The sequence below is a fragment of the Planococcus citri genome, chromosome 3, assembly GCF_950023065.1.
Source record: "Planococcus citri chromosome 3, ihPlaCitr1.1, whole genome shotgun sequence".
NCBI lineage: Eukaryota > Metazoa > Arthropoda > Insecta > Hemiptera > Pseudococcidae > Planococcus > Planococcus citri.
The window spans coordinates 36,545,173-36,559,208 of NC_088679.1; the positions used below are offsets into that span (position 1 = coordinate 36,545,173).

General features: G+C 33.2%; 1 protein-coding gene across 1 annotated transcript in view; it reads left to right on the plus strand.

The window, feature by feature from the left end:
* Window positions 1-1,480: 1,480 nt before the first annotated feature.
* The window catches only part of dlp (dally-like), a 130,896-nt gene continuing 118,340 nt past the window's right edge, over window positions 1,481-14,036 (plus strand). The window contains exon 1 of the mRNA XM_065355367.1: window positions 1,481-2,172. Within this exon, the coding sequence (XP_065211439.1) occupies window positions 2,016-2,172 (157 nt within the window). The 5' untranslated portion in view covers window positions 1,481-2,015. The remainder of the gene's footprint in view (window positions 2,173-14,036) is intronic.

A 14,036-nucleotide genomic window follows, 5' to 3' on the forward strand; every position in this document is an offset into this window, starting at 1 on the left:
CTAATTATCTGCATGTTATATTAATTTGCAAAATATCTTCTCATCTTTTATTTCACATTAAAATAACTCACTGTAATATTCTTTTTTCTTCATATCAGTCGGCAAATTTGTGATTGACCGCCCCCCTCGCCCCGAGTCATACCGCTTAGTTTCGTCTCTGATTTAGACTGAGCCTCCAGTGAAAGGTTCATGTACATACAGGGTGTTAAATAAATCGTGGGCAATAATTTCACAATAGATGCAACTCGAGTAGACGAACAAAAAACGTTATTAAGATTAGTTGCCTATCTTGTAAAATGAAGGCGCTACGTGCTCCACAAAACTAGAAAATTATGACTTGGAAAATTCATCAAAAATAAGAAAACGTTTGAATCATTTAAGTGATGCCCCTAACCCATAGTACTCGAGTGGACGAAAAAAAACAGTTATTATGGCCAATTGCCTATCTTCAAAATTGAAGGGGCAAACTTGATTCAAAATTTCCAAATTTTGAGTGCCCCAAATTTGAATTTTGAAATTGTTCTGGCCCCTCAATTTTGAAGATAGACAATTGGTCGTAATAACTTTTTTTGTTCATCCACTCAAGTACTATGGGTTAGGGGCATCATTTAAATAATACAAACATTTTTTTACTGTCTGCAAATTGATGAAATTACCACATTTTTGTACTAAAATTTACCAATTTTGAAAAATTCATCAAAAATAAGAAGATGTTTGAATCATTCAAATGATGTCTCTAACCCACAGTACTCGAGTGGGCGAACAAAAAATGTTATTATGACCAATTGCCTATCTTCAAAATTGAAGGGGCAAACACAATTTAGAAATTCAAATTTGGGGCACTCGAAATTTGGAAATTTTTAATAAACTTTGCCCCTTCAATTTTGAAGATAGGCAATTGGTCATAATAACATTTTTTGTTCGCCCACTCGAGTACTGTGGGTTAGAGACATCATTTGAATGATTCAAACATCTTCTTATTTTTGATGAATTTTTCAAAATTCGTAATTTCCAGTTTTGTGGAGCACGTAGCACCTTTATTTTACATGATAGGCAACTTATCATAATAACGTTTTTTGTTCGTCTACTCGAGTTGCATCTATTGTGAAATTATTGTCCACGATTCATTCAAGACCCTGTATATTGCACACATTCATTTTTTTTCAAATACCAATATCGGGTAAAAAAAATAGGTAGGTACTACTTAAGTACTTACCCATTGAAAAAGATTTTCATGAATGTGTCACGAATTTTTCCTTGAACTTTCCACTGGTTGCGTTTATGTCACCGTGATGTCCATTTATCTATTCTTACAAGGTCAGTACGAAAACATTATGGAATAAAATTACGATATGTATTTAATTGTACTTTTTCACGGTAAGACACGCGTATTACGTTAAAACCATCTTGACACCTTATATTTAACCGATCAGGTAATGTAATCCGATGGTAGCGTCCCTGTTTGGAAATTTTCACATAATTCATCCTCTTCATAGAAAACAACAACTCGTAAATTAAAAAAAAAAAACAAAAATAAAAAACTAGAAAAATATTCAAACCTCAAAATAAATTCCCCATTGGTCGGACCAAAAAATAAAAAAAAATAATGACCAGAGAATTCGGCGTTTTTACGCACGTCAACACTGGTAAAGTAAACAAAGCGGGTTCAAATTGAAACGCTCCGTGTGTTAGGACGGGAACCCAAAGTGTGAGTCAAACACCGAGTTCAGTTGGTATATTTATCCCAAAGAACGCGTATGTCGATGTCCGGCTGGTTTCGATAAAAATAAGTAATTGAACACGAGTATTTTTATTCGTTTTATTTTATCGTTGTTTGCCTTTTTTTTACCGAATATTTTTCGTATACAGAAAAATCGTTCGGCTATATTTAATTCGTTTAATGAATTCGAATAGTACATGTGGATAAATTTTAATTCGTCTGTTTTGCGGTGTTTTTCGGTTTATTCGCACGTTGCGGTGTTGTTACGATTTTTGTTGTTGTTTGATCGATCAAAATGTCGCGATTTCGAGATGTGATTGTTATTTTATGTTTAGTTTTAAAAACGAATTTTTTCATATCGTGTATTAGTGCTAACGAAGATTGTACAGCGTTTACCAATTTCTATCAGGATCGTATTGCTGCCAATATTGTGCCATCGAGTCCTCAATATGGTATGTTTGATTATTCCTGATGTATTTTCTTGATAATCATCTCCTTACAGATATCTCGAGTCCTTTGTGGAATCAGTTTTTGATGATATAGTCCCCAATTCGAATCTGATCAAAAAGCTGATACAAAAAAACGTGCTCGCTGAAACACGTGCACAACTTACCACTCTGCTCACGAATCAAGCTTGTCTGCAATATAATAATATAAAGATAATTGCGCTCTTTTCTGTCTCCATGTTTACGTTGTTAATGAAAAATTTTCTCAGCTCTTATGGTAGTTATAATGTTTGGCAATGTTGTTGTTAATTAGTCTCGATTCGAGTTTGAAAAAAATTTTCTAACTGTACATAGGAAACGAATTAGTTACACGCGAACTAGTCACAGTGGTCGTAATTGAATAATGAAAAATACATAAAAGAATATTTACCTAAGTTGAAAAGTAGGCGGTTATTCTTTCATAGTAATATACACACGAAGGCATATAAATATTTATAAACTGTCAGCTTCAGCGCAATTAAAAAGAAACCCAAAGATGAATGTCGATTTTAATTAGATGCATTTCGGTAAGTATAGGTACCTGTGTAAAAGTAGCCCCTGTCACTCTTATACTCGAAGCTATAAGCATATACATTTTGTACCTATATAATTACACCTTAAGGTAAATGCTTCCTTACAATAGTTTGGGTTTGGTTACTCACTTTGTATGCATGTTGCATTTTACCACCTTCCTCGTGTACCTACACAATACACATCTTCTTCAATGTGCTGTTGTTTCCTATATATTCGAAATGAAAGGAAACTAAAAATTACGATGTTCGAGTAATACCTCTCTACCTACTGTCTTGGGTCAGTATGGTGATTCGGTAAATTAAACCAATTAAATGGGTAATTAAAAACGTAAACTTTAACCGATAAAGCGTACAAATATTCGAATGTCAAATTAGTTGAAAAATTGGGTCAGTTATTTTTATCAAGTTTTTTTTTTATCCTCGATTCTGTTTATCAATGTGGGAAATCTCAGCGTGAAAAAGACGTTGAAGAATGCTCCCTGCTGTAGTTGAGAAAAATTACCCCTGGTTGTGTTTCGAACAAATTGTTGAATTTGACTCGACCCCTTGAGATAGCTGAGGACTGTTTTAAGGCACGAAGTTATCTGTCGATGATAACTTGTCGTCCTTTTGAAAGTAAAGAACGTGAATCGAGAAATCTTACCCTCTTTTAGCCGAAAAAATAACAATTTTACTCGTAAAATTAAAGGCGAAGGATTTGAAAAAGTGAGTAGCAAATTTGAAAATCGATTCCATGAATTACTGGTTGGCAAGTTCTCACTCAAAACCTGACTAATTGACCTGTTTTGCAAAAAAAAACCTCGCTTATGCATACCTTGTTGATTCTCATTGATGTATTAATTGACTCTGTCAACGTCATATGTCATCTGCCCTGTAATATATTATTCTACCTACTTGAAAACTAAGGCTCCAAAATACCTCTGTGTTTAGAATTTCTGCATTTAGCTACCTACATTGTTTACCCACAGTATTGGTTTGAATTCCGTTTTTGCATGGTGTCATTCTGTGCCCTTTGAATTGTCAACTGTGAATAAAATTAATGAAATGAAACAACAATAGTCTTAATTTTACTACGCTAAGTGGTTCTGCGAAATTCTCGAACCGATGAAGCCAATTTCTGAGAATTTTATGTAGTTGTATTCATTTGATGGTGTGAAAAATAGTAAATTGGTAGAGTTGGGTTGAATTTCGGATAAGGTCAAGTGTTTCAGTCTGCATAATTTCCTTTTCTTTTCTCTTCTTTTATTTCTGTTTTTATTTTCATTACTTACCTATTTTTAAAGACGTAAAATGATAAGATTTTGGATGAATTTTTTTGAAATTGTTTTTTAATTGTGATTTCGATGATTTTAATACCATGTATTTAAAAAAAAAAAACCATGTAGGATTTCTTTTTACTTAGGCCAAACTAGATCGAAGTTGGCCAAATTGTGGAAAATTTTAAGAACCAAGAGTCTGCAAAGTTCCAGCTGACAAATCTATTATTTTTTCAAAAATTACTTGGTTTGTGAATTCGTGTTTTGAAAACTTCGATGATTTTGAGGGATCTGAACTCTGAGATTGAAAAGTTGATTTTCTATCTGCCGATTACTGAGTGCCCTACCTTTCCCTCCAACCCCACCCCCCCCCAAAAACAATCTAAAATCTGAGGATAAGGGTTGAAAGACTATAGCTCAGACATTTTAGATAATTTTTTCACGTCTTGTGAAATATTCTCAAATTTCCTCGTAACACATGCGACACCTCAAAATGGGTGTATAGTCGCACTGATTTCAATCTTGGCGTTGAAAGCATTTAGCAATAATTTTCAAAAACTTCCAAAAAAAATAAAATTCAATTGCTATAATATTGTACCAAGTTTGTGAAAACATGTTCAAATTTTAGATTCCACACCAACAAGATCCCAACCAGCACAAACATTTTTCAACTTGACAAAGAGGAATCGAAAAGAAACCTCTAAAGTAAGCACTAAGCCTTGTAAAATACACCACCATGCTAAAATTGGGTTCATAATTTTCCATGGAAGGAAATCAAGATTTGATCAAATTAATCTACATGTTAAAAACCCTATTTTCGACTTTTTGAGTCGATTGATGATTGTTTCGAGTTGTATTGGAGCCTCCAGCAGATTTTCAGATTGTCCAGAACATAAAATGGGGTAAAAATGAAATTTAGTGTGTATAAACTGGAATCTTCCATCCTAATACTCTTCCGGTCGATTTATGCACCTATTTTCAAAATTCGTTTCTGCTGATTCAAAACTAAAATTTTCTCCAGTGAATGGGTTTTTTTGGGGGGGGGGGGGGGAGGGAGGGGGAGGATGAAAAATATGCAAGTGTTCGATTTGCGAACGCGAGTAAATGAAACCATCTGAAATTTGATTTGTACTCCATTTTTGATCATTTTCTGGCCCTTTTGATCGATTTTGATGCAAATTTTGAAAATTTATTTATGCTGATTTATATCATAATGCAAACTTGTCGCCAGTGATTATTTTTAAATAAAATAGAAAATGTGCTAAAAACTGCAACATAAAATGAAAAAATTACTTCGCAGCAAAAGGTCTTTAAAAAATTGATTTTGTAAATAATGTGTCTGAAATCTGAATTGAATTTCATTTTGACTCTATTTATGGTACCTGCCCATTTTTTGAAAACCAAAGTCCAAAAATCTGCTGGAGGATCAAAAATGGTTCGAAATAGTCACTAATTGACTCAAAAGATTGAAAGTAGGGTATGAACAAAATTTCAGCTCTGTGCGTTAATCTGATGAAAATTATAATTTTTTTCTCATGGAAAATTGACCAGATTTGAAATTTTAAAAATCCGCCAAAAATCGAAAAATTATTTCAGCAGGCACGTAAATGAGAACACTGAAATTGAATTTTTAGATACGAGTATACACTATTTTCAACGCTTAGAGTAGTAGGTAGGTACCTACTTACGTACAGCAATCGATTCTTTATTTATTATAATAGAAATATAGATAAGCATTAAGCAATCAAAGGTCTATAAATTCTAGAATTTTTGGGAATATTCTAATTTTTCGCGCATATGCTAGAGAAAATGCAAGCATTTAACATCACTATTCCTTCCCTTCGCCTCTAGAACCTTAAATTTTGAAAATGTTTTTGAAAAACATTGAACTCTCACTATTGAGTATAACAATAAAAAGTTTTTTTTTAATTTTTATTTTCAAGATTTTTTTAATTCGTATGAAGAAGAGAGAAAATTTATGAATTATTTCAAAAATGAGAAAAAACCTCATGATTTCATCACGTTAGAGGAACAATTAATATGACATAATTATTAATTATCAAACTTTAAATACGAGTGTTTTATCCGCATTTTGAACTTTGAAGTAATTTAATGCTAATTTTTACAAAAGTTATTTGTACTGATTCTATCCATTAAAAATTCCTTTTTATCGATTTGCCCCTTTTTTGGGGATTTTAAATATCAGAATCTCATACGTATTCAAATTTGAAAAAACGATGAAAAAATTGTGGGTAGGTAATTCAAAGAAAAATGAGCACCTACCTACTTTTTTTTCTAAAATTTTCAATTTTGGAGTTTATTGTTTCATCTCCCAAAAACTAACCCTTCAAAAAATTACAAACGTTATTTACTCGAATTAAGTCTTTTGCTGAATTTCTCAAAATTTTCCATTTTTAAATCAAGGAAACAATGACTAGGTAACTACTGTCAGACTGTTCGATTTTTAATCTAATGCAGATTTCATGCATTCATCATGAGTTCATGACGAATCTTCGTCGAATTTCTGATCATAATCGATTTTATTTGTATGTTGTTAGTAATCTAATCTTGTCGGTTAATGAGCAAAAAATATTAATGTCGTAATTGTCGTATCTTTCAAAATGATTTCAATGACTAATTTTCAGTAGTTTTTCTTATAATTTTCATGAAACAATCGTTCATTTGTCGTTACTTGTAAACTTATCGTTAATGAAATCGATACGATGAGTAGGTACCTACCTATTAAATTATCGAAAATGCAAATTATGAGTACTTCAATCCAAACATTGATGTTGATTCACATTTGATGATGAATTATCATACGAGTCTTGTTTACCTCTCTTATAGACTTTTGCTGGAAAATTTTTAGATACCCAACTTGATTCATGATTGAAATTTTCGTGCTGGGAAGAAAGAAAAAGAAGTTGGAAAAAAAATCGTGACCAAAATACTCTTCTCGTATCACTAAACCCCCCAAAATCCCATCCCAATTGCTTTCTACCCACTTTAGGGAAATTCGACTAAAAAAAAGTACCTTTTAGAATACCAAAGTAAGTATAAACCTCTCACCGGGGAATAAAATTTTCCCCTTCGACGGTTTTCAATATTAATGATATTGCGGCGCGAGATGCGCACTTATCCGGCGGAATTTTTCTATTAAAAAAATATATTTATCGTGAAGCGAAGCGAAGAGAGCCCAAGGAATTGAAAATCTGGTTTATGGCACTGTGCTATGAGTTGTTGTTGTTTGCTCCGCGAAAAAAAAAAGCTTTTTACCTAGACTTACGAATTCTTATCACCATTAATTTTCGTCTTTGATGAATCCGTTTATTTATCATATTTTTTTCCGAGGCACGCTTCTGCTCGCGAGATACGAATGTTCTTATCGTGTTTTAGTGCTCCGAAGCTCTGAAGCTGATCGAGTGGAAAAGACTTGTTGCCGGATGTAGAGCGCCATGTTTCGGGACTGTTATCATCGTTCGAATTAATTTATGTGTTGAAAATGTACCTACTATGTCGTGTATTTTAGAAGGATTTTTTTTCTGCGAATGGTGGTATTTTTTCCCCTTTTATTTTTGATGAGGTGGTGAGTTATGCTGATGATGTCGAATACTGGATCAAAAATTCAACACTTGGCTTGGTTACATCCAATTAGACCGTTAATGACATTGATTTAATTTAAATTGGGTATTTGGTTCAGCTGTTCGGGTAATAAATATTGTTATGTGATTGAAATGGATCAAACTTGATTGCACTTTTGAGAGCATCGAGAATCCCTCAGTTCTCCTTCAGCTACCCAATTTTGAAATAACAGTGCTCCAGTTTTTCATTGGGCACTGGAGAGAAATACGAATATTGTAGATTTAATTTTATCAAAAAAAAAAAAAAAAAGTATCAATTAATCAAATTATAAATTCTGTACAAATTTAGCTACATTTAGTCTATTTTGATTCATACATTCTCAAACTTTTTAAATTATAAATTGATTTAAATCCATTTTTGCATTCTTAAAGATCATATTTCCTTATCAAGGTGATTCATATCACGATGCCAACTTGCCTATTACTTTCGTGAACGAACTCAACGTACTCGTACATTTGAACAGTTCTAAAAGTCAACCTCACCTACTCGTTGAAACTTTTACAAAGTCAAGCATGTCAAACTTACTATTACAGCGACTGTTTTGCATTTGAAGAGCTCTCCTTAATCGCAACGAACGCGTGTCTCGTTTTTCATACAATAATGATGAATTTCACTCACTACCTAGTTAATATAACAATGCCATAGCAACTTATTTAGCAAATATATACCAGCTATAAAGGATACACTCGAGCACATTCAAAGCAGTCAACATGCCTCCTGTGTATGATTTAAGAAAGGTAATTTCGAAACAATATCTTGGCTGAAATTGGTATAGTTACTGCAATTCGAAACGACCTGTAGATGGGGGTAGACGCCAGACTCCGTTACAAAAGCCAACAGAACATTGTTCCCAGAATTGGAATTTAAACGTTGGATCACTTTTACCGTTTTTTTTCCTCTTCTGTGCTTGTACCTTTCTTGCTTTCTTTCTGTGTTTAAACTCCTGCGACGTTATTTATTGTGTTTGTTAAATACACTCGTGGTATGTAGACCATTTTAAAGGTGGTATAATAAGGGTGACTTGGAGTAGGTAACTGAGCCCATCGTGTATTGACGAGTGGTAGGTAAGCGGTTTACCATCATGGGCAATTTTTTTCCAAGTCTTTTTTTTCTTATACCATGTGAGATTTTATTACCTCTATACTTAATACTTATACTTTGAGGAATAGAAATGCTTTTAGTGTTTCGGTCATGGCATAGTTTTGCAGTATGGGCTTTTAGTAGGGTAAGCGAGGTGCGGAAAAAAACCAATGTGCAGTGTTCAGGTAGGTAGATAAGCTGCAGCCATTTATACCTATGCATTTTTTAAAAACTGGATATTTTTATTACTCGAGCAAAGTGTATCGCTTTTCGCTCGGGGTATTGTTTTTCATATGGGAGTAATGTATAGCTCGAGTGCGTAGGTAAGGAATAAGTATGCAGTTTGGTCTATTTGCAGTGCAACTTGTACGACAACTAGATTTCCAGCCAGATGATTCTTATCGTTGATATAAAAATATCAATTTGTAGATTTTATCGTTAGATGGCATCTTTGTGTCCAGACTTGAGATATGGTTGTAGGTATTGCTATAAGAATTTTAAAAATGTCTGTACGGATGTTGATGATTTTTACCTAGAATTTTAAAAATTATTACCATTGGGTACTGGATTGGATGACATTTTTTATTACGAATATGCAAAACCCTCGACCATTAGACTTGAGATGATGATCATCATGACAATGTCTTTTGAAACTGTAAGTACATGTTTTGGCTTTTTCTAAAGGTTTCAAACTTTTTTTTATTGGTGAAATTTAGGACACCAATATTTGGAATTTTATGAAATTTTTGATGCCTTAAGCATTCGTATGCTCGAAAAATTTCAAAATTTCAGTTCAAAGGTAAAATAGACTTGATATTAATCCTTCATTGTGCGTGGATATTTATACCATGACAGCTTTTTGAGGGGGGTAAGCATGGTCCTCCGAGCCGGGTATCATTGTATGCTACATCAAACTGTCCTTTGAAAATGTAAATAGACATATAGGGCTGTAATAAATGAAATTCTACTTGAGATGAGACCCCAAATCAGCCCATTTCAAGCTAAAATAGTACAGCTGTGAATTTTTGAATCTCAACTTTTAAAAAAGTGAGACAGAGGTTTTTGTATATGATTTGTTTTCTTCATTTTTCACCATAAAAACTCAAAATTGTTGTAAAATTAAGCATTTTAGAAAGAAAATTCCCAGCACAAAACTTGTAGAGCTTTCAGTTTACTATATAATTATCTGTTCTGTTATTATATTTTCCTGAATGTAAAACCCCCGAATTTCCATTTTGCCGGATGACCAATTACCAGAAAACAATATTTCTTCAAACCTCATCCTTAATGCACAATAGTGGACAAAAGTTCCAGTTTTTGTTTTTCCCAAAATCACAGAAAAGACCTTTGTTTTTTTCCAAGTCAAACTTCCCAGGAAGTCTTGTTTTTTTTTTGTAAAAGCTCTTTTTTTAAAAGTTGAGTTGCCTAGAAAAATCTGTTTCTTGTCAGAATCATTGAAATGCAGGATGTCTACCAGATCGCGAAATTCTTAAAAAAAAGTCGCGATTTTGGAAATAGGTCGCAAAAGTCGTGAAAGAGTCGCGATTTTTACCAAAAATCACCAAAAAGTTGCTAAAAATCATCCCGACATTAAATTTAATTTTTTTATTGAAGCACTTTTTATTAATACTGCGATGAAGCTGAAAGTTGGCCAAAAACTCCCTAAAAATAGTGTAAACTTTATTGGAAACACGTTTTTTTTTTTGTTAAAAAATGAGGGAATACTGAAAAAAAAGTCGCGAAGAAAGATCGCGAACAGTTGCGAAAAAAGATCGCGAATAGTTGCGAAAAAGATCGCGAAAAGTCTCAATTTTTGAATATCAAATTTTGGTAGACACCCCGAAATGACTGGTTCTTTTTTCATCAAAATTGTTGAAAATTCCATAGGGTATAGGAGAACTAACCTGCTAATTTTAAGTTTTAAAAAATTAGCCATTTTTTGAGGAAAATTGGATCGTAAAATCTTCATCTAGAATTTACCTGGTTGAGAGGAAGAGGGGTAGCTTGCTGTCTTCAGATTTTGTAAAATTGACCATTTTTGTAGAAAAATTGTCTTCATCGTTATATATCAAACTATAGACGAAAGTTGAGAGAGAAATATGTCACTCGAAGCTTTGAAATTCCGTAGAAGTGTTGTAAAGTTTATTCATTTACGTCAGAAAATTTTCAAAATAATTTCCATTTCATTACGATTTTCTAATAATTTTTGTTCAGCATTGTGTCCTCTTTCATGGCTTAAATCCACATCATCCTAGATAATTTAATTTAATTTTTGATCATTTTAGGTTCCAATTTGTTAAAAAAGTTTCACGTTTTTGATATATTCATTCATATTAAATGGTTCGTTTCTGATTCACATTAATTGCCCGTGCAAATTATATCTTTTTTTTTTTGAAATTTTTCAAACGAAGAATACGAAGGAACCGACTATTCTGACAACCCTTCTCATTGAGGGAAAACTTCATCCACGAGTGAATTTTTCAAGTTCAGCATACTGCATGCATATCATCTCGTTGATGAACGAGACATACATTAGGTACATCCTCTTATTCTGACGACTGAAAAAGAAGGTTTAAGAGGGCTCACCAATAAAACGTACATAGGTACATGTCTACTCGAGTGTCTGCAGTTGTTAAACATATGTTGGGTGCTTGACTATGCTCCACTCTTCACTTCCTTCCTCTGTGTATCTATCACTCTTGACCATTAGCTTGATTACGTCGCCCATTCAAAAGCTATATATTCTTTTTCTTTTCAACTTGGCTGATATAGAAGTTTATATGTGTTGTACTTGAATTACAGCCAGAAATCTTGATACGAGTATTCTTTTTTTGGAATTTTGAATAAAAAGAGCAAAGAAAAAGAAATACTCCCCTTTGAATTATTCTTGCCCATTCTTATATGTACCTAAGATGGATTCTCAGAGAGCATCGAAGGTAATTGAATTTCAACATTTTTTATGCATCAGTGAGTAGGTCTTTAGGTATAACGTATGTATAAGTGTACACTTGAAATAAATACTCGTAAGGATACGAAGACCTTCCAAAATAAACGAGTGGAAGAAAGAGCGAAACACATTGAACCGGGAAACGCTGCCAAATCGCTAAAAACACGATATAAGCAGTTTGAAAAAATTATCGTAAATGGTATTCAGCGAGTGGTACATATAATTTACTTGCAGCAGGAATGTCGAATGCGCCAGTGTCGATGCCGATGCCGCCGCCGGTAAAGCAGTTAGGCTTTGAAACGATAAAGATCTAGCACATTTAAGTGGTGTATTTTCGTATACACACGTACCATACCTTACCTACCCCTTGGGACCCACGTAGTTCGGCATCACCGTGTAAAAACGTCACAAAAAAATGTCAATGAAAAAGTTTCGTTTTGTTGCGACTATAACAAGTACACCAAAGTATACGTTTCCAACGAGGGGTTAACGACCCAATGAATTTAACCCGGAATCCGGGGTCGTCGAAGGCCGAAGGGGGAAAAATGCAACGTGGACGACGCGACGCGGCGCTCGAATAATAATACACCATATTAAAGAAAAAACATTTTTAATAATTTCTGATGGACGAGCAGTTATAATGGGAATTCATTTTCCAAAACGGAAAACAGCAGGCAAAAATTAAAACGTAATAAAAACTTATTAACGCATTAATTTTCGATGTTATGTAAATGCTCGTGCTCTCGGCATTCGCGTGTTTTAATACAATTTTAATTTCGCCGGTTCTTTGTTTTCCTCTGTTGCACTCTTTTTTTTTTTTCTCTGATGGGTTTAAATTCGCCAAGTGTACTTGGAAGTTGGAAGGGAGAGAACAGAATGCCAAGCTGCGATCATTTTTTGGGTGGATTTTCTAAGCACGTAGTGAGACTGAATTGAACAGGGATGAAGGATTCCAAAGTCAGAATTCAGAATTATTCCTAAAAAAAATGTTTTAAATGGATGGTGTTCAAAATCCTGGGGTAAGGGGAAAAGCAAACTTCAACCCGGTTAATGCTGTACTTACGAAAACCACCAAAAAATAATGAAATTGCAGTAAAATTAGGTAAAAAAAAATTATAAAAAAAAAAATGTTGAAAACAAGCTGAGGTCGTGTAACAAAAATTCAAAATTGCAATTAAGATTTCTCTAAAAAAATAATCTATAATTTTCCGGACAGCTTTCCATAAAAGAGTATCCGCGTTTCCTTTGTTTTTTTCAGAAGGGAGCGAGTATGAAGAAAATTTTGCCATTTTTTGGCTACTTCATCCAAATTTTCTCCACCTTACAGTAATTTATTCACAAATTTCTGGTCAATTTATTGTAATTTGTATTGAATTTACTGCATTTTCATCAAATTTTTCACGATAAAAAATCGCATTTCAAAGTAAACCATTTTAAGCAAATTTTTAAAAACATCACAATTTGAAGGTATCAAGTCTGTCTCCAGCTTATACAAATTCGTTTACTTTTTTTGAACAGTTTCTTCCAAAATTTAAAAGAAAAAAATAATTTGAAGTAAACAGGTCTGTCTCCAGGGGCAACAGATTTGTTAAATTTAAATTAGAGTGTTTTTTTTTTGGAAATCTGTTCAGAATGAAATAAACAAATTTAGTAATACCATCAGGGTGTCTAACACACCTATTTATCCAACATTGCCTATGACACCTTTTTGTCCTTTTTTTCAACAATTTTATCCAAAAGTCCTTTTTTTCCAAAATGAATTTTTCAAATTTTCAATTTTATCCCCTTTTTCCGGAATTTTGAACTTGTAGAAAAGGGCTCATTTGTCGACTTTTTTAGAACATGAATCACACATTTTTGTGGGCTTCTGCCCTCGCGTCGCTCGGGCTATTTGCTCTTCTTTTACTGCATAAGTGACTTATTGTTAAATTTCAAGAAATGTTCAAAGTTTGAATCGGAAAAATAAACTCCTCCTTTCTTACAGATTTTTTTTTTTTACTTCTCAGCAAAACATGAACATTTTGAAAACTTTTAGCCTTGCTTCACTCGGGTTTGTTTGCTTTTCTTTTTCAAGTTTGAATTTTTTCTTTTCTTTTTTTTCTGAATTTGGGTGTTGAATCATCATTTAAATTTTAAGATTTTGTAGCAAAATATAAGTAACTTATTACACAAAAAAACATCGTTTGAATTTTAAAATTTTGAAGCAAAATAATATACTCGTACTTAGTAACTCATCACACAGGATAACATAATTTTTTATATCTCCCAAAATACCTTCTAATTTTTGAGAGCTTTTGCCCTCGCTTCGCCAGGGTCAGTTTGTTTCTCTTTTCCTCAATTAATAATAAATTCCGAACTTGACGGAGAAATCTC